The 21,842-nt window shown below is 40.4% G+C and overlaps 1 protein-coding gene across 2 annotated transcripts in view; it reads right to left on the reverse strand.

Annotated features, from left to right (window-relative positions):
• Window positions 1–1,012: 1,012 nt before the first annotated feature.
• MED13L (mediator complex subunit 13L) overlaps window positions 1,013–21,842 on the reverse strand; it is a 406,232-nt gene continuing 385,402 nt past the window's right edge. For both annotated transcript variants that reach the window (XM_090062161.1, XM_090062160.1), the window contains exons 26-31: window positions 18,027–18,185; window positions 16,487–16,663; window positions 11,093–11,244; window positions 6,603–6,764; window positions 4,251–4,363; window positions 1,013–3,858 (exon numbers count right to left, since the gene is read on the reverse strand). In XM_090062161.1, coding sequence (XP_089918287.1) covers window positions 3,726–3,858; window positions 4,251–4,363; window positions 6,603–6,764; window positions 11,093–11,244; window positions 16,487–16,663; window positions 18,027–18,185 — 896 coding nt within the window. In that variant the 3' untranslated portion in view covers window positions 1,013–3,725. The remainder of the gene's footprint in view (window positions 3,859–4,250; window positions 4,364–6,602; window positions 6,765–11,092; window positions 11,245–16,486; window positions 16,664–18,026; window positions 18,186–21,842) is intronic.

Below are 21,842 nucleotides of genomic sequence, written 5' to 3' on the forward strand. Positions count from 1 at the left end.
GGATCTTAAAAACCAAAGTGAGGTGTCTGTCTTCTTTTCAGTATCCCATGGTGCTTTCTGTAATAGGAAAGCACCATGCTGTGCAGTGAGTTGTGTTGTGAATCAGTGCTGTCCTCTACCATAGAAATGGTTATATTTTAGTTATTTTACACATGCAAGATGACCCCTTTGGAGACAAGTATGAATTAAAACCTAACATTAAAATGACACAGAAGAATACATTTAATTTGTAGCTTGTACAGGATTTGGTTCTAAAGATGATATTTAAAGAATGCCACCAGGTTTGCCCTCTTCCCCATGCATAATGTTGCAATAGAAAATCTGTTCGCATTTACTCTTAAAAGTATTGCCACCACCCTCATACCACCAGGAAATGATGCCACAACCACAAAGAACAAGTCTTCCTTTAAAATTCTTTTGAAAAAGGGAGCTAACTGCAGCTTCGAACAAGCTGTATTACCCTGAAAATAGGCTTAAGAAGCCTACTATGTACTACCTGATGCACACCACACCATACCAGGCGAGGTGGATGATATGCTTGTGCTGGAGACACTTCTGTCAGTAGATTTACCTCTAAAGTAAATTAGTCTTAAAAGTGCATATTGTACTCTTTAAATGGGTCTCAGCTCTACTTACGTTGCTTATATGCAACCTCATACACTATGAGTACATATTAACACAAAATCACCCCTCTCAAGGCCAGTGATTCTCAGGCAGGATACCAGGGCACCCAGAAGTGCCATGAGAGCCTTTTAAGGGAACCATGAGGTGTGACAAGATAAGCAGATAAATGCAGGCTCAGACTCTTAACTCAGGACCTGTCTGGCCAGTCTCCCGCCCCCACTGCAAGGAGGTAAGCATTGTAATAAATAAGTGCATTTTGTAAATGGGGTGTGCCAACCAATTCATAAAAGTTATGGAGGGGTGCCTCGAGCCTAAAAAGGTTGAGAACCACTGCTTTATGACAATAGTCAGAGACTGCAATAAAAAGAATAAAATTCAACTCACAAGCTTCAGTAATTCAATAATTTATTCATCTAAAAAAGTGTGTAAAAGTATATAGCTCTCATCCACAAGGTATATATGAATGACATTTAAAATGGAGGTCTTTATTATTATTGTTTCTTTTTATCAAAGTCTTTTTAGTGTACTGTACCAGCGATATACTGTAGATTTAAAATGAACTTCACATTTTTTTTTTGTTTTCTTTCAAATTGTTGGCTATATATAAAAGAAGCTCACTGCAAAATGCTCGGAGAAAAAAACAAAACAAAGAAATTCAGAACTCCCCAGAAATGTACAGCTTTTACATTTAAAAAAGGTTCTGAAATATACATACAAGCATGCTGGACATTCCCCGCCCCCTCCCTCCCTCTCCCTTTAGCTCAAACAACTGTAATAATAATAATTCTGATTTCAGCATGATTTCCAAAATTAGAAATAAAAAAAAAAATAAAATAACTTTTTCACTCTGTAGGAAAGCCAGGGCTTGTACATTTCAGATTAATTCAGTAAAAAACTCACAAGTAAAATAATGCATATTTAAGGGAAATATTATACAGACTTTTTCACACTGAAGTACATAAGATTTTTCTTTAAAATCTATTGCCATTCATTTATTTTGCACAAAAACGTATAAATATGTCACCAGCTTCTCTTAACTTAAAAAAATTAAATAAAAGATACCAGATGAAAACTACTCCTTGCTGCCCTTTTTTATTTTAAATTTTGCTTAGAACTGGGTTTCTGGGGAAGAAAAACCCCTAGATAAAAACAGCCTATTAAAAAAAAACAAAAACAAAATAATAATCCAAAGTTCAGATGAATCCTGGGAACAAATAACCCCAAAGTGGTAAAAGATTACAAATGTCTACTTTACATTTTTTCCTCCCCAAGTTAGATTTTTTATACAAGTTTACAATCTTCATCTTTTATGCTCTTCAAAAGGCCTTGAGAATTTTCTTTTCTGATTTAAGAAAAAATAGTACTGCAATATTTTTAAAGTCAATTTTACACTGTACACATTAGATACAAATGCTTTTTGATATCAGATTTTTTTTTACCTATACATTGCAAAGACACACCCACATGGGTAGTTTGAAGCAGAGAATGAAATTATCCATTTACAGATTACTCCTCTGCCTTCACCTTCCCATCCACACAAGTGTTTTTTTTAATATAATTTGTTTTAAACGTTACATTATCTCAAGAAAAATATTTTTTAAAATCATAGAATTTCATTTTTTTAACCAGAACATGAAAGTCTTTTGGAAGAACTTTAAAATTTGTAGGATTTTCTCCACAGATAACTAGAACGCCCAGCCTGATCAAAGTGCCCTGACCCCTCATAAGGAAGTCCATGCCTGCTGCACAGTGCAAGAACAAACATTAGAAAAGGGAGTTTAAATATAAACCCCTTGAAGCCTGGAATGAAGGAGTCATAAAAATACTTCAATTAGCCATTAACCTTTAAAAATGGCAATCATTTTACTAAACAAAGTAACTTTTCCACCACAGTGGCATAACTTCAAGTACTAATTTAATGATAATAATTTTAAAAATTATTTCTTTGAAATAATATTCCTATAGTCAGAAAAAATACACCAGATTTGTAACTGATTTAGTGTAAACAAAAAACCGTATTTTTGGATATGTACATGGACTAGTCTCCCCAGATCTGTGGGCGACTTGGGTTTCAGTAATAGTTTTCTAGCATCATTAAATTCACTGGAAATATATCTCAATCATAGCTCTACAATAGATTCATTTACCACTTGCAATTTGCCCTTATATTGGGCTTTAGAGTGTTCTCGCTCCCCATCCCTCTCTTCTTCCACCTGGTAGTGTTATCCTTCATTAAACACCGGTCATTTCTCGCTTTAATCAGGCTAAACACAGTTGAGAATTCCTTAAAAAACAGTGTGTTCTTACCAGAAAATGGTGACTATTTTGGAATTATGACCGTGCTCCCTATTTTGCAAATGTCTTCCTAACTGTGATTGTTATTAGCTCCATTCATGATTTCTAGGTCAGAAGAGTGAGAGGTATGTAGATATATAATCCTAATGCTGGAACTGAGCTGGGTTTTAGGATCATCTACTGTACCTGGTCCTTTATCATTTAAAACATAACCAAACCAAAAAATAAATAAACAAAATTAAAATATCTCCAGACCATTCACATCTATATGGACAGGTAACAAATGCATGCATTCATCCCAATCCACTCTGACAGGAACTCCAGGTAGACAAAAAACTCCATTAATTATGAGAGACTATAACTGTTTCTTCTTTTCTGTTAAGTCCCAGCTTATCATGATCAAAGAGCAAAATTACCTTTGGACAACCCAACCTGGTCGCTACAAGATTTTTACTTGTAGGGCTGAAACTGCTCTTAAATTATAAATCAGAGTTCCCAATGCAAAAGACATTGTCTTCATGTTCTTCTTTTCTTTTATTTCACATTGACCAGTAATTACTGGGCCACCAAACTAACACTGGCTTGAGGTTACTGTATATTTACTGTTTCTTGATTGAAGCTGCCAGAGATGTCAATGGGTAGATTAGTTTTAAACACTGAAGAATTCACGTGTGCTTATGGAGGAACAGAAGTACAGCACAGGACTGGTCTGAAGAGAAGCAAAGTTGTGACTTTTGCAGACTGTGGCACGTTTCTCAGATTGAGGGGAAAATAAAGCCAGAGGAACAAGTGCTTTTTTTTGTCTATTAAAGTATATTCATGATGGCATTGTACAACTGCGTGAGCACCACAAAGTGAACAGGAAGGCAGGAGCTGCGATCCTGAGTGGCAGGGTTGCATGTGAGCCAGGACAGTGCGTTGTACTGCTCCAAGACAAACCTGCAAAGGAGAGAGAAAAAACAAGAAGCATATTCCTACCTGAGGTAACTTTTTTTTAAAAAACGTATTCCTGACTTGCACACAAACTGCATGAGAAGAGGAAGGAGATTTGGCTGTAGAACTCTGATGATTTTTTTGGCAAATACCAAATTTACTAAACGGTTTTGGCCAACCCAAAACATTTTGAATTCAGAAAAGAAATTAGAGGGAGGGTGGAAGAGTATGGCTTCTCCTTTGGTGTCCACAGGGGTCTGGATACATACAGCCATTGAGTATTGAAAAATATGGGGTGAATCTATGTGATTAATTGAAATGCCTCCTCAGTGTTTCAGCAAGTACTTTGTTCTCATCACCTTAGGAAAGCAAAAAATTCAAAGCCAGAAAGGTGTTACCTCAAAACATCTGATGTTGTTTTTGAGTCGAGCGGGTGGGGAACCCGCTGAGAGTTCCTAGCTGGGAGAAGTTCATCTGTCTGAGCTACAGAGATATGGTGATGCAGCGAGGCCTATGGAATGAGAAAGACAAATGTAACGATTTCTGTAACAGAAGTTTCTGCAGATTTCACAATGAACACTGACTCACAAGAACATTTCCGAATAAGCAGATAGCTACATGGTGGGACAATTGCAACGCTGGTTAGCTGGCTTTAGAGTCTAGGAGCTGGACAGACTTCTCTATTGAATCCCAATCTTCAATTTGATTCTTGCATGCATGTCTGATACGATTCCAAGGGTCTTTTGTTTTGTTTTGTTTTTTGCAAGTCAGATGTCTCTGAAAAGCATGTTGGACCATGTTCCCTATGGCTGCAGGTACCAAAAAAAGTTACTTCAAGCACTGAAAGGCAGATTTTGGGACCAGTTAGTACCAGGACTAACATCCAGTGCACTGCTGAATCTCATAACGGGAGGTCTAAACTAGGGCTGGATAAGCAACCAATTGAAGTCTACAAAAAACATTTTGTTTCTTTACACAAGATTTATAAGGGGGCTACAAAGCATAAACAGCTGACATGGAGGAGACTGAGATGCCTACCCTAGAATAATTTACAGCCTGGGGGTTAGGGTTTTTACCTGAGAGATGAGAAGTTTCACCTCAAATTCCTGCTTTGAATCAGAGAGAGAAGATTTGAACCTGGGTCTCCCATAGCCCAGGTGAATATCTTAATCATATAATTAACTGTAATTATATGGCAAGCACCATACCGACCTTCAAAAGGCTGCCTTTGTGAAACTAGACCTTTTTGTTAAGAATGGCCAAAGATGAGTCATTTACTTCATAAAACAATGTTTCTGGTCAACCAGAAACTATTTTAATATTTCAGTTTGGCTTCCAAACCAAAAAATCAATTTTCTCACAGTCTTAATAAAAGCCCAATATAGGTTTCAGACAGGTTCTGTCTAGCCCCCATTTTTTTGAAGTAGCTAGGATTGAATTCCAATACCTGTATTATTTATGTTAAACTTTTTAAGTTTAATTGTCATGCAACCTGATCTCTAACTCCACCAATAGACCATTTCACTTTTCATGCCACTTCAGAATTTGAGCTCAAATTTAACAACTCAAACCAAACAACATTCTTGGTGGAAAATCAGAATAGCTACAGGAAACAATGTTTGTTATTCAATAAGTAGCCTCTTTTAGTGAATGCTAAGCAGATACCCCTCTTACGGTATCAGGATGCTGAATTGTTGGATCTGCCAAATTTCAGCTGACACACAAAAGACAGTCCTTGAAATGATTAAACTTAAATGCAAAACTCATGTGTTTAGTATTCTTTTGGACATCAGTGCTCATCCTTGATAGTCAATCAACAGCCTTACACTTGTTTTTTTCCCTGATGAGGAAAAAATGGGAAATAATGGTCACTTCAACAGCAGAATTACAGGAATGAATGTGATACCTTTGATAGGTAAAAAACCTCATGGTACTTGTAAAAGAGTTCAATTGTAATACGCAAACAGCAGAAACCATGATTATTCCATGTGTTGCTTGCTTAATTACTTGGAAGTTCTATTTGGGGTACATTATTCACCCTGATTCCCTGAACTTTAATATGCATAGCTTTGCTCAGGAGTATAGTTGAATCACATACTAAGCAAGCACTTATAAAATGTGTCAGTACTTGGATCTTTTGTAATGGGTAAGTTTTAGATTATGATGATTATTTACATCACAAGACTGGGATTTATAGAAATATACACTAAAGGAACTGAGTCCATGTCTTGCCCATTCAAGTTTTCACACTGTGTCCACTGTCATACCAATTAGCCTACATTTCTGGAGCTATTTAACCTGAATTTTTATTTTTTTGTGTTAACCGCAGCATGAGAACTGTTCCCTTTCCCTTAAGTTGCCCAAACTTGGAAACTGACAACCAGTTTGCTTTCCTTAGTTTTGCAAAGAATGGGAGTGTTTCAGTGTTTTGAAGTAGTCCTATTCCACTGTGCACTTGTGTGGTGCAGTCCAGCATTATGAACATGAACCCTGCAGAGGGGGAGCTCAGATTTGGGTTTCTGTAAGGAGGAGAGATGATGAAGTTACAGGAGGAGGCAGAAGCCCAAGCGGAAGAGGAAGTATTAATGGAAATACAGCCAACCATGTAATAGAACTGAAATGATAAAACAACTATTGAGTTTCAGACATAATCGTTTGAGATGCTGAACAAAGTTAAGGCTCTTGAGTAAAACTGGGTATCTGTTTTCCCTCCCATTTCCTCCCTCCAAGGATAGGATGTTAAGACAAACCTTCAAGAAAAGGGGGCACTGGTTTTGTGCCTGTGGACAGGATGACCAGAACCACTGTGGAAGATTCTCAGCTTTGGCAGTTGATACAAAATATCCTAGAGCAAGAGGCTGCTGCTTCAGCTCTTCAGGGGCTTCTCTAGAAAGAAGACGTTCTCCCTGGCTCTGAAGGAGGGGGGGAAAAACAAACCCAAAAGTGCATTATTACCAAGAAAATCAATCTGTTCATTCCTTTTTTCACTCTGTCACTGTTCCTTTTCTACCAACATCCACAGATATTCCCAGTTTACTCATCCCTCAGTTTTTAATCCAATCTTGACTAGTCACCAATGAACTATCATGATAATCTTAGGCTTTGCAGCACCTTTCCACTAGCTATTAATAGAGCTTTGTCAGACCAAACTATTTCATGCATATACCCTCATCTCTGGTAGTTGGGTTCTTCAGGGTTATGTTCCCAAGCCTCTGCTAGGCAGGGGCTTCTGGTTGTGGGGAGTAGGGCTGGGCAGGCCTTGCTGCTGCTGGGTCCTGCTGCCAGCTTCCTCTGGGTCCTACTGCCCTGGCCCCTGTCAGCAAATTGTGGCCAAAACGGTCTACTCCAATACCAACATGCTAGTAAAGACTATTAACTTGGTGTTTGTACATGACGCTTCTTTTCACTAGAATGAATAGTTCAGATATAAAAGAAAGGTTGGCATCTTCCCATCTGTGACTTACGGGAGGAAGGGAATGCAGGATAGAGACAGCAGTCTGACTACTCAGTTGTGAAGTTTGTTAAAAAAAGAGTACAAAATTGAAATATTTTAGCTTCCATTACCCTCTTGATAAGCTCCATACATCATCACATTACTGAATGGACAAGAAACTTTCTAAAGCTGAAAGATTGCCTTATCTTGCTAAATATGATAATTGCATGTAATGAGGTACTTGTAGAGACCTTTGCCTTTAGTAAGTATTCTTCCTCAATCACTTCTTATTCCTTCCACAAATTCAAGGAAGGTTACCTAGCGAGTTGAGAAATATTTCTAAACTGAACCCTATCACAGAACAGCCTACTAAAGCAATACACGTTTTGAGTCTGGAGGAGGAAAAACACCCATCAGATCCCACTCAACCCAAACTTGTTTAATAATGAAACGTTCAACACTAGCTTTTGAAGCAGCCTTTTATCCAGTAGTAATATCTCATTCAGGCATCAAAGAAAGTTAAACAGCCCATAAAAAAGTGGTTATGCTTGGAGAAGGCTGCAGCCTACCTGGCTGCAGGCACTTGGAAAATCCAACAGCAGACCTTGAAACTAGCTGCCGAGCAGCTGGACGCATACTGGTAAAATGCAGCAATCAATTATGGGTTACATGGGTGAAGGCTTGACCTTCCCTGACCCAGAAGGTAATGATCACACGCTGTTGCTTTTTTAAAACCAAAAATTACACCTCAATTACCAGGCCCTCGTTAATGGTTAAATGGAATTACTATGACAGGTTCACCCAGAAAAGATCTGTCCAGCTTTCCAAGCTTGCTGGTCGTTAACATTATGGCGCTGTTTCTACGTCAGTTTGACAAGAGTTTCCATTGAGGGTGAATAGTATAAAACCTCTGACAAACCCACTGTAAAATAGTCTCTAAATTCAATAAACGTGAGAAAGAAATCTACTGTTTGGTGCTCAGTGGCAGGAATGGATGGCTCTAGGAATGGGTAAAAGAATTTGGAACTTTTCCTCTTCTGTTTGTCAGTGTAAAACAACCCAGTGATTGAAGTTTGTAACTAACAGTCATTTGAGAAGTGAAATGGGGGATAAGTCTGTAGTGAACATGCATCAAGATAACTAAATACTACGGCTGTGCGAAGCTTCAGGTGGCAATTCGATTCAAAGGAGATTCGGCCTGATTTGGTGGCCAAATCTCCAAATCCAAATCAAATCAAGGGACCAATTAAAAGGTCCAAATTCATTCAGAGAGCTTTGATGATTTGGGCAGTTCCCAGTGGCTCCAGCAGGGAGCTGGAGCCAGGCTCAGAGCTGGTAAGTAGGGGATGGGAGGCCTGGGGGAGGGGGGAGAGGACCATGGGGGGGACTCCTGCCAGCCCCAGCTCCTGCCTGCTCCCCCAGCCCCCCCAACCCCTGCCTGCTCCCCCAGCCCCCCCATCCCAGCTCACTGGGTGCTGCCAGGAGGGGGGTGATCCTCGCTGTCCCCCACTGCCCCATGCTGCATGGGGGGCTCTGCAAGAACCCTCCTGACCCTCCCCTCGCTCCCCCAGCCCCCCCACAGCTGCCTCACCCGGGCCAGCTTCGGCCCTTTAAGAAAAAAAAAAGTGGGCAGGGAATGGGCCTGGGTGATTCAGAGATTTGGAGATTCAGCAGCAGCTGAATCTCCAAATCAGATTTGGCCAAATCGATTCAGGACAGTGATTCGAATTACCGAATCAAATCACTGTCCCCCGAACTGGCCGAGTCCGAAGTGAATGCTAGCCGCTTTGCACACACCTACTAAATACGCACTACAATTGGCACTCTGGCAACAATGGCAAGGAAATTAAATTATCTTGTCTTCTCATGCAGATGATTCATTAGGAGTCAGTTGAGGCACACTGGCAGCTGGGAAATACGACAAGCCTAAGATGTAGCTGTACCTGTTCTTTGGATAAACAAAGGGCTTTAAATGTCCAGACTGCCAATTTGGCACATTTTCCAACATGAAAATCACTGACTTTGGGTGGACTGAACGACTCTAAAGAGGAAAACAGTCACGTTTTGAGCACTATGCTACTGTGTCACACTGAATGAATTAGTAGCAGTCAAACACTGTTCTGGACTTTATATCATTCCAGATTTACAATTTCACTTCTTTTAAAGTGAAAAACCCCAGCCCACCAATGGTTAGGAAGTGAATAGATTGCCTGATTCTAAGCATATACACTGATTGTTACAAAGCAACCTAAATGTTCTAGTGGGCAGATTAATCCCCATTAACTTAGTTTATTTATAAGTTTAGTCTCTGACTAAAAAATTCTTAATTTTTTTTCTGCATGTTTCATCTTCAACCAACACTTTCTGAATAAAAGCCTTCCTGCTGCCAAATTACAAATGCAATACCTGCAGTTTCTGCATGTTTGGCATGGAAAGGATTCTGATAGGCATAAACAAAAACACCAGGAAGTCTCTTTACACAACAGAGACAGCCTGAGGAAGAGCCCTGCCAAACTCGCTTCAAGATTAGGCTAAATTTAATTCAACAGTCAACAATTCTTTCTTAAATTATCAAAATATAATTTGCATTTTAAATAAGCATTGATGCTGGAACCAGCTTCTCAAAAGCCACTTGAAGCAAAAAATATCTTGTAAGCAGCATGAGCCCAAGACTAATATTTTATTGAAGAAACAAAATTAGCATAAAATTCCAGCACCTGCAGAGTTTATGTTCTGACAAAAGTTATTGCTGGGAGAAATATTCTATTCAGCGGTTTATCTTTGAAAAAACTTCACAACCAGCTCAGGTCTATAACTGCTTTCTCAAATCCAACTGGCTGATACCAGAAACAGGTACACCCCAATATAATTTAGCAAAACAAAAATGCACTGTGCCACATCAGCTGGCTTTACACTAGAACCAGGGTGGGCAAAATGGTGGATCCAGGAGGTGGCCAGACTTCATTTCCCAGCAGCAGCCAGTTTCTACGGAGACCCGAGGGTGGTGGGGCCATAACAGCATGTGGGTAGGGTTTCCATGGAGACCGACCCAAACAGTGCTGGCAGAGCGCATGGCTGGGTGGGGAGCTGCTCCGGGGCTGGGGCCAGGGCCAGTGATAACAGCGTAGTCTGGAGCTGGGGCAGAGCTGTGATCCGCTGCCTGCATGCCCCTGCCCCGGGTGTGCAGGCAATGGATCACAACTCTACCCCAGCCCATACTGTCACCACCACAGGATCCCAGCCCTGGCCCCAGCCCCAAAGCAGCTACCTACACAGCTGCGTGCCCTGCCAGCACCACTTGGGTTGGTCTCCATGGAAACCCTAGCCCTGTGCTGTCATTTCCTTGCTGCAACTTGAGACCATTGGTCCTTGCTCTGTCATCTGCCACCACTGAGAACAGTCTAGCTCCATCCTCTTTGTAACCACCCTTCAGGTAGCTGAAGGCTGGCATTAAGTCCCCCGAAATCTTCTCTTTTTTAGACTAACTAAGCCCAGTTCCCTCAACCTCTCCTCATAAATCAGACATGCAGATGCCTGTAGATTGCAGACTGTGGATTTTCCTTAGCAAACAAAAGCTTTTGCAAATCCAATCCCACTGTGACTCACTCTGGAGTTGGCAACATAGAAAAATACAAGGCTAGAGGATGGTATCTAGCTAACACCTTCATTTTTTGTTAATAAGAATGTTTTTTCCTCTATTGATACTGTCTGCTGTTGGTTTGCTCAATTTTCAAGAACTGCAGAAAAAGCTATGTTAGAGTATGACTGTGTTTATGTGTGTGCATCCTGAAAGATAGAGATCCTTACCCTACTATGCTGGAAGTGAGATCCCACTCCAATCCCAGGGGAACCAGGAGAAGGGACTGGGGAAGAATTTGGAGGAGAGTGAAGATTCCCTGTGATTAAAATTCCAATGTCATTGTCCATGTCCTCTGGGAATGGGAGGTCAAACATGTCATCTGAAAGAAAAAAAAGAAAGCACCACCTTTAATCTGCTGTGCAGTTAAAAAAAAGACTTGAGTGCTGTTTACTGAGTCTAACATACGTTATACACAAAGTCCTTTTCCAGGATGCTCTTAAGACATCCTTGTGCTATACACTGAAAAAGCTGCCAAAGGTAAGCAGTACACATTTCATTATTTTACCCCGCTTAGTCAGCCCTTTTCACTTCAGTACTGGAGAATTAAAAATAAAAATAAGGTTGACACAGTGGATGATGTCTGCTAAAATTCTGCATTTTAGTGCGGGTCATATATGGACCAAAAAGACTACTTTTTGTGAAATCAGCTTGGTAGCAATCCAAATGGATGTAGTTTAGATTAAAATGAATTACATCTCCCAGCAGTTGGCCGCTGGGTGCTCTCAGCAATTTAACAATCAACAATATATTTGAAATAGGTAAAATGTAATTAAAATATACATCTAAAGTTACCTGCAGCAGGCATTGCACTTCTAAGTATGCTTGAGCGGTAAAAGGCCAGGGCTTCCGGAAACTACTCACAATACCTTGTCCTGTGACCTATCCAACCGACTTTAAGGCTAGGGACAGACAGTCAAAAAGCCTAAGCTTGAATTGATTTAATATTTGCAGGTTAGTTTTATCTGGCTAGGAACAAGCAGTTTTGTAACCAGACAGACATCCGAAAAATGCAGGGACATGCCCGCAGTGGCTCAGGCTAGAAGACACGGGGTGCTAGAGCAGCCCTCCCTTCCTTTCCACAGGGCTGAACTGAGGGGTGGGGTGGGGGGGAATGGTGTGGCTAGGCCCTGGCAGGACACTGTGATTAGGGAGGGATCCCCCCATCAGCATTTAACACCCCATAAGAAAACAAAGCCTTGTTCTTTACAAGCTCTTCTTAAACAGCTTTTTCCAAAGGAAAATGCACACTAGCCTCTGGCTTCTTTACTATTCATTCCATCCAGGAAGAGCACACACTAACTACAGATGCTTCTTCAGCCTGATGAAGGTTTCTGAAACCCAAAAGCTTGCTAAGAAAATTTTTTTCCAAATATTTAGTCTAATAAAAGATACCAGATTTACCCAAAGAAACTTGTCTGCCTTTTCTAAAGGAAGGAATGCAGGGATATTACACTACCTGAGCTGTTGATTACCTCCAAAAAGCCCTAAGTGAACACTGTCCTATCTGCCTTACATAGCATTAGCTAGCACACCACATGCTGGCTACAGTCTGTGCTATGGGAGAGAGGAGGAAGGGATCTCCGCTTAAGCAGTGAGTGGTGAGAGGCAGAGAGCGGGGCATGGGGAAGCCAGCAGATCCTGCTGTGCCTGCAAGTTTCTGCTGGAGTTCCAGCCAGGGAACAGAGGGGAGGGGCCAGCTCTGCTGTGGAGCAAAGAGCCCCGCCCAGCCCAGGCCAGAGAGCATGCTGGAAAGCTGGTGGTGTCTGGTTTACTTTAAACCAGCAAAGGGTCTGGGAAAAACACTGCATAAACCGGTATGACCCAAATCAAACTACCTTCAACTAGGTTTATCTCAAACTGGTTTCAGCCATTTTCAAACTAGTTTATGTGCACTGAACATCTGTTTTGTTACAGGTTTAAACCAGTTTCTGATCATTTAAACAGGTTTATGTGTAATGTCTGTCCCTAGCCTAAGGGTACTGCCCCAAAAGTTAAATACAAATCAGTGCTAGGGTAGCAGAATCTATAAACTTCTAAAATACAAGCGTGCAAATTAATTGTATAATCATTTTATCACTATATGTCATTTTGCTAGGGCTGTTTTTAATGATTTGCTTTAATTTACCTCTTGGACCAAAAGAGCAAACATGAAAACCTGAGAAGTTTTACTGGTTTAGCTCTTAAAAATTAAATAATGCGTTCATATCACTATTGTACTCTAGATCATACCAAATGATATAAGGGCACAAGGAAATCCTGGATTATTAAAAGAGAAAGGATAGTTTACGGCAGATTTCCACACCCCTCACCACCTGCTTGGAGAAAGGCCCATTCCTCTGTAACTGGATTTGCTCCCCAGGTGGAGCAGAATGAGGAATTACCCATGGAAGGTTTTTTTTAATCACTTCAACAAAAAAGGCTCTAGTGCAGTAAAGAGAGTCAATACCTAAACAATGCCCTGATACTATTTTGCCATTTATGCATTTGCTGTGGCTGCTACAGAAATGTGACAAGACACCAAATGGAAGCTGGAAATCATCCAGTTGAAAAGAGGAAAGGAGCTGGTCCGTGAAGCATACTCTTAAGGTGAATTCATTCTTAGGAGATTTTGGAAGTAGTTGGGAAAAAATCATTGGTTTTGAGAAAACACCCTAATAAAAAAAAAAATCACCTCTCCAGGGTTTTAGTTGGTATATAGACATTTTCTCATGCAAGTCAAAAGTCTGAATAGGTTGGGCCTAATGTCAAGTCCACTTAAGCCACTGAGCTGCCATACCATCTGACAAAGTAGGCTAACACCTATGAAAGCTATGCCTCTTTGAATCAGTCTCTAAGGTGCAATACTGCCCTGTCAGACTAACACAGCTAACTAGCCCTTCTCTGAACTCCCATGAGGCTGTAACTGTCACCCACATTACACAATTCCCATCACAAGTTGTCTTTCCTTTGAGTCTCAATTCAAAAGATAAATTGGACACTGAGAATATTTGTTCTCCAGAACATGAATATGCCATGCTGGCTAGACTGGAAAACTAGAATTACAAATCTTCATCTTCCTATTTTTTCTATGGCAAAAGATAGCAGTTTAGTCTTCTAAGCTAACAACCCAGTCTGTTGTTTCACTTAATTTCAAACAAAGACACCAGAATACGTGTTGATTTTCAGTACCTGTTCTTTTTAGCCAACAGTTGATTTTAAAAGGAAGTGTTTTCATCCATTTATATCTATGTTTATGTAATTATACATTACTTAATTGCTGGTGAAGATCATAAAATAATCTTAGCCCTTTTGACTTCCTGGTGGGAGGAGAAACCTTAACTCTTTTGCAAAAATTTGTACTGTTACTTTGAATTCTAGGGGTGTGTCCATGTCAATCTGCAGCTTGCTAAAACAAGTCCTCCATAAATATGGGAAGCATCTCTCTGATGACTGAACCATGTTAGAAGTACTTTTTGGAGCCCACAACAGATGCAGTTCTGGCAGGCTACCTGTCTGCTCTCTAGAATCTTTTAGGCTATAAATTTGATTTACCTGGAGTTCTCTGACAAATGGCAATCTGTCTCTTTTAAAATACTCTTGATAGTTGTTTGCTAAACTCAACTGAGCCTGTACACTTCTCTTTGCCATTAAAAGGGAGGGACTGATGTTACATTAAGGTTTTAGAGAGACTGAAACAATTTTGCTTACAGGCCTCAAAACAGTGTTGACTTGTTTTTTAAATTCAGCTTGTTTATGGTAATATGCTGGAAAGGTGGAAAAAGAGTCAGCAAATAAATTATGAAAGCACATCCTCATTGTTCAGTTGATAGAAAGACAAATTATGATACCGTGACTGATTCAGATGATGGAAAGTTACAAGAGTAAAAAACAAAGAAGAAAACATTACATTAAACGTCACCATGTATTTTCAAGGTATTTTTCTTACCCAGCTTTTTCAGGTAACAGAGGCACTAACAAACAGACTGATGATCTTTACAAGAAGGTCAGAACTACTACAAAAATCCTCTGCTGTGGGTGTGCACAGAGGATAGAGGAAGCCCAAATGCATTAATTAGAACAAGAGCCAATTATCCTGTTTTTATAGGCCAGAGTAATGGCACTGTACAAAAAATATATTTCTAGGTAGCTCTGCATATTCTTTAAAATATACAGTTGAAAGCAAAGAGAGAGTTTGTTAATACTTCATTGCTACACATGTGGTGTTTGAAAATAAAGACTGTAATTAACAAATCCCTTTCATTCTGATTAAATGAAAAAACAAGAGGACTTTTTGTCTTGGACTACTTGGACTAATTTGAAGCTGGCTTGCCGTGTTTGTGTGTGTTCAAACCCACATGGGCTGGTTATTTTCCTTCATCTTCTGCAGAGAGCATTAGATGGCAAAAACAATAAATTAATCTAGTTTATTAACTTCCCTCCTACAACCTCAGTAAACAAAATAGAACTAACGTCATGCTCTGCTTAGCATCCAAACCACAAATGAGATGCCTAATAGCTTAGGAGGCAGTTTAATTATTAAACACAGAACAGAGTTAAGAAAATTAAATTTAGCACCATTTTGGAAAACGCCAGGTCTTATACCTGATTCTAATTAGCATCTGAAGCATTGAAGGCCAGGTTAATGCAGGTTAAATATTTGTAAGCACTGCATTTGGTCAGGATTTGGGGGCCTTGAAAAGACAGCTGCATCTGTATTGAGGAATAGCTTCCCCTTCGTGAGGCCCACTGAAATTCCAGGAGAAGTAGATCAAAGGCAGCTACTTCATTAAAAATAGAGCAAGTATTTCTTTTCCATACTGTAATTTCCCCTTCAATATTTTTATCGTAAGGTTTTTTTTGCAACTATTCATTTAAATTGTTTTAAAGGCATTTTAAGACCCTTTTCAATATTAGTTAGAAGAAAAATTATTTGATAAAGTATTAAAATAACTAATCCTGCTGATTCAATACATAACAGGCTATGCCACCTCTTCTTGTTTCCTATGGGGCTGGTCTTGTTTGCCAAAATTATATTTAAAAAAAAACAAACAAGATCCTCTTTATGCATTGTATATATGGCACTATTGTTTTAATTACCTGGATCTTTTTAATTAAAATATTGTCCCAATCAACTAAAGGGAAATATGCAATTAGGATACAGTAGATACAAAGTCACAACAGGAAAGAAAATTCCATGTTACAGGTACAAAAAACTCCCAAAATACAAACTATCTGCAGTTTTGCCTTCAGAGCCATTTATACGTTGGGCCACTTAAAAAAGTTAAATTTGCTTGCTGACTTGTCAGAAGAAGGGAGAGGTAGTCTGTAAGGTACAAATCTATCTTGCCTTCTGCTTGTCAGAAGAAAACATGGTTATTGGCTAGGTTACTAAAGAGGCTGCTCAGAAAGATACTGTTTTCCACCACTCCCATCAGAGTTATTCCTATTCAAATTAAAGTGTTCTGTGACCTGTGTAGAATTAGTCTCTCCATAGTTTTGGTGCTGTCAGACACAGTTGTGCTCTAGACCTGTATTTTTAGTAAGCCATGGGCCTACCATACATGGCTCATGAGTGAACTTACCATTGTTGGGGCTGAATCCATCTTCATTGGGATAATGTGCTGGAGCTACCTGGATAGTGGCAGAGGTTGGAAACACCAGGATGTGTGTACAAGAAGCATCCTGAGGGGTATTCAGCTGAGATGACTGCAGATTCAGTGCAGTACTGCGCCCAAACACTGATCCCATAGTGACAGCATCTTTCAGGACAAAAATACAGGGGAAACCATTTATAGTCTTTCAGGTATGAGTATTATCTTATATATGCTCTCTCTCTATATGTGCACTTAGTTAAGTTGCTGTGCATCTGACTTAGTTTGGCATTATAACATGATGGTTAAGATTTTTTTTTATTTTTAGTTTTAAAAGGATATTTACTAGTAAAAGCATTAAATTAAGGTGTATAGAGCTACGTGTCACCTGAATTCTTACACTATAGCTCATTCCCCATTTATTTCTGTCAAGAGTTCTGTCCCTTTCTACTGCTTCTCAAGGGGAAATGGACAAAGAGGACAGAGGAAAGAGAGATTTAAAAATCTGCCCCTCAAAATTAGATTTCTAAAGCAAGACATTTATTATTAAAATGCACCACCACCTTTTGTTTAAACCTGGGTATTATTTGTATCATATAGCACCCCATGCTGGATGGCATTAAAAAGAGTAATTTGCCTCCCACGTTTTGAGAAGCATTATATGAGGGTGAATGGTTTTAGAGTCATTGTAGTTCTTATGTACTGGATCTTATTTTAGCAAGAAAATCTGACCTAATCTGCTCTTAATAATGATTTGTAAATTAAAAAACAAAATTCAAAAAAATATACAAAATGTCAAATGCAGGAGTTCATATCAGACAGAGAAGACATGCATACACAAAGAATGATGACAAAAAAACCAACTAAAACTATACTTGAAATGAGGCAAGGAAGAGGGAAAATACTGTTAAAACTAATTAAAACAGGAAAACTTCAAAACAAAAAACTATTCCAGACTTAGCAACTGCTCTCAACTATCTACAGGGAAGCTTCACAAATGGAACTTCACTATGGTTTTCTAGTGGATGGCTGAACGTAATAATTTTTTCAACACTTTAGGAATATGAAGGCTGTGATGGCTTTCGTTCTAGATTTCAATGAAATACACTCAACAACCCAACCTAACCTCCCCTCCTCCAATTCCTTCATTAAAAATGTATTCCTAAAGCAGGAGTTTTTGCAGTCCTCCTTGCATCACAGTCTATACAGCTGTAACATTTTAACTGAGAATTTGACCCAGCTTTTCTTCAAAGCGTCATTTTCCCATTGAGCAAACCAGGACCACCATCCTTTTGGTAGTGACACAAAGCAGTTTCCTTCCTAGCAGCAAACTGCTCCAATGTAACCACTGGACTCCATCTGCTACTATAGTCCACTGGGCTGGTCCAAGCTGTACTTTATCATGCTCTTCCCATTTAAGCAGTGAAAGGTCTTCCAGCTTGGCACGCTTCCAATGTGGACTTCAGGCCAAAAGAAGAGGTCTTAGTAGCATTTCTATCTGCTAGTGTTTTTGTAGTTGGCTGAAATTTACCTGGCATCACAACAAATGACCCCTGGGGCTCCATGGCAACCAGGCAGGCACTAAGGATAGAAGGAGAATCTGCTGATGAAATCCCACACATGCGGCACACCTCCTTTAGCTGTTTGCTGATTGTCTGCAGTGAACACTCCCCAAGGAGGATACTCCAGTCTGAAATGCAGAAATGCAAAATTAGCTTCAAGAGAACTGAATGAAAGCCTGGTTAACTATCAGAGTAATGTTTTTGTTCTGTGAAATATGCCACAGCTTGGGAGAAAATACCGCATGTTAGTAACACTTCCTATTTCTATAGCACCTCCTATCTAGAGATCTCAGTCACTAAAAATGTTAACTAATTAAGCCTCAAAGCACCCCTTTGAGATAGAGAAATACAATCCCTATTTTATAGGCACAGGAGGAACAGGCACAGACTGTGACCTTGAGCAAGTCACTTAAAGTGATTGCATTAAAGTTAGGAACAGAGCCAAGGTCTACCGGAAGTTGAACTTTAACCACTACAATACATTTCCTCTTATTGGGAAAGGAAAGATGACCAGGAGAGCACCAGGAGAGATGTGGATAGGGATTTAGAAAATTATTGTAAAGTGTGTGCTGATTTCTGGTTTAGGAGACATTGCTTCACTTGTTCTACTGTATCACCACTCAGAATACTTTTCAGTAACAAAACTAACAATGTTAGTATTAGCAAGCTCTTAATTTCTAACATGGGCTTTTAAGTCAAATACCCCATCTTGGTGGGAGAGGGGGTATTCCTCAGCTGTTGGTGCTGGATCCTTAAAGATTCGTTCGCTTTGCTGTCATCTAAACCTCATCTCTTATCCCTAAAGTCTTACTTGTCTGCACATGGATCCTACTGCAAAATAAGATTCGGTGTAAATGTAATGTATACACATTTATTCTGCACTGTGAACAAAAACAAAGTCTGTAGTTTACTAAACAAGGTGATTTCTGGCATTGCATTAGAGACCTATTCTGCACTAAGTGTGGTTTCTGAAGTTTAATTCATTTCCCAAGTGGACCAAGCTAAACTGTAACAAAGTACCCAGTGCATAAGAGTATCCACACAGAGAGGTGGTGGGAAATGCCTATTGCAGAGCAGCTGTTCTGACCTACCTCTCCTTATAGAAAAGTTGTAAGTGCATTACTGCAAAGCAGCGCTGGAGTTGAGCTGGCTTAGTAAGCAAAAAATTGTGTTCTTATTTGCAGGTTTCTGGTCAACAGAATCTAACACATTGCTCTGTGAAGTGGGTCAGCCTAATATTTATGTTTTTGCAAAAGATTAATAATGTGCAAAAGGAAAATATTTAGCATTTATAAATATAAGTGGCATGGAACTCTTGAGTCCAAAGATCAGTTTTACAGGTCTGCCTATATAATCAGTCATACAAACAATTTTTCTTATGAATTTTTATTTGCTTATAGCAATTCACAGAACCAGTATGACACTCTAAGCACTGTGTCAGTGAGGGATTACAGAAATTGGAGTGGCTGAAAGCTCTTGGCCTTTGGCCTCTTAACTCAGGATGCACCCAGAACATGCAGTAATCCTACTGAAATATACTGCCTGTCATGCCCTATTACTTAAATATCACTCCTGAGCTAGCGTCTTTACTTCAAGATCTCTTCTCAACTATACTGATCCTTTTCCAAAAGAGGAAATGGAAATAAGCCTCTTTTCAGATGAGCAGCATGCTGCAAAAGGGAGTGCTTAGAATGGGAGTGCTGGGTCAACATGAATTCCATGTAAAAACCCTCACAAAATGCCACAGTTTAAAAAAAAAAAAAAAAAAGCAACCTGTCTCTTCTCAGAGGGTTTTCATTGGGATTATTGATCCAGCTTTTTAAGATTGTGACAGAGGATATTCTATAAAATAAAAGCAGACAAAGACCCCAAGTCTATGGACAGCAGTTACACATAAACCAGTTTAAGTAATCACAAACTGTTTTAAACCTGTAACAGAACAGAAGCTCGGTACACATAATCAGTTTCAAAATGGCTGAAACTGGTTTAACATTTCATAGATTTCATAGACATCAAGGCTGGAAGGGACCTCAGAAGATCACTGAGTCCAGCTCCCCGCTCGAAGGGCAGGAAGTCAGCTGGGGTCATAGGATCCCAGCAAGATAAGCATCCAATTTGCTCTTGAAGGTGTTCAATGTAGGTGCTTGAACCACATCCAATGGCAGACGGTTCCAGACTTTGGGGGCTTGGACAGTAAAGAAGTTCTTCCTTATGTCCAGCCTGAAACGGTCTTGCAGGAGTTTATAACCATTAGACCTTGTCATCCCTTGGGGCACTCTGGTGAACAAACGTTCCCCCAGATACTTTTATAGACAGTCATCAGATCACCCCTGAGCCTACGCTTTTCCAGGCTAAGAGTCCCATGGCTCTCAGCCTGTCATCGTAAGGTCTGCTTTCCTGACCTCTGATCATGCGTGTGGCTCTTCTCTGAACTCTCTCAAGCTTCTCCATGTCCTTTTTGAATTGTGGAGCCCAAAACTGGACGCAGTACTCCAGCTGCGGCCTCACCAAGGCCGAGTACAAGGGGAGACTGATGTCCCGGGATTTGCTTGAGAAGCATCTATGGATGCAAGCCAGTGTTTTGGTCACTTTACTAACCGCAGCATTGGATTGAAGGCTCATGTTCATCTTGTGGTCAGTCATAACCCCCAAGTCTCTTTCTTCTGTAGTACTAGCCAGCATAGCACTGCCGAGCCTATAAGGATGCTGCATAGTTTTCCTCCCAAGGTGGAGAACCTTGCATTTTTCAGTGTTAAACACCATCAGGTTCTCACCTGCCCATTTGCTGAGCCTGTCCAGGTCTGCCTGGATTGCCCTCCTGTCTTCAGGTATGGATGCTTTGCCCCAAAGTTTGGTGTCATCGGCAAACTTGGCCAGTCCGCTTCTGACTCCAATGTCTACATCATTAATGAAGATGTTGAACAACATGGGTCCAAGGACAGAGCCTCGGGGGACCCCACTGGTCACAGGGCACCATGATGATTGACTTCTGTCAATTACCACCCTCTGTGTCTGACCATGGAGCCAATTTTCCAGCCAGCAGATGGTGGTGGACCCAAGGCCACAATTGGCCAGTTTCACCAAGAGGTGATCATGGGATACCAGATAGAAGGCTTTTTTGAAGTCAAGATATATGACATCAATCTCTTCTCCCTTGTCCAGGTGATAGGTCACCTGGTCACAGAAGGAAATGAGATTGGTCAAGCAAGACCTACCCACAACAAACCTGTGCTGGCTGTCCCTCAGGATGTTGGCAATGGCCAGTCCATTAAGGATGGCCTCTTTAATAAACTTTTCTAAGACCTTCTCAGGGACAGAAGCCAAGCTGATGGGCCTATAGTTAGCCAGATCCACTTTCCTCCCTTTCTTGAAGATAGGCACCACATTGGCCTTCTTCCAGTCTTCTGGCACTACACCAGAGTGCCAGGAGTTTTCAAAGATCCATGCCAGAGGCTGGGCTATGATGCTCGCCAGCTCCTTGAGTACCTGGGGGTGTAGATTGTCAGGGCCGGCTGACTTGAAGGTATCCAGCCTCTCAAGGTGTTCCTTCATGAGGTCAGCATTGATGGAGGGCAGGGGATCTCCCTCACTCGGACCTCCCTGTCCCGTGGTGGGCATGGGCGTCCCATGGGACTGACGAAAGACTGACGCAAAGTACCCAAGTAATAGGTTGTTTTTTCCTGGGCATCAGTTGTCCCATTTGGTTCAGCAGGGGTCCAATGTTACCCCTGCTTTTCCTCTGGCTCCCCACATATCTGAAAAAGGACTTTTTATTGATCTTGATG

Source organism: Crocodylus siamensis, chromosome 9 (assembly GCF_052110815.1).
Source record: "Crocodylus siamensis isolate JL-2025a chromosome 9, ASM5211081v1, whole genome shotgun sequence".
In the NCBI taxonomy this organism is placed as follows: Eukaryota; Metazoa; Chordata; order Crocodylia; family Crocodylidae; genus Crocodylus; species Crocodylus siamensis.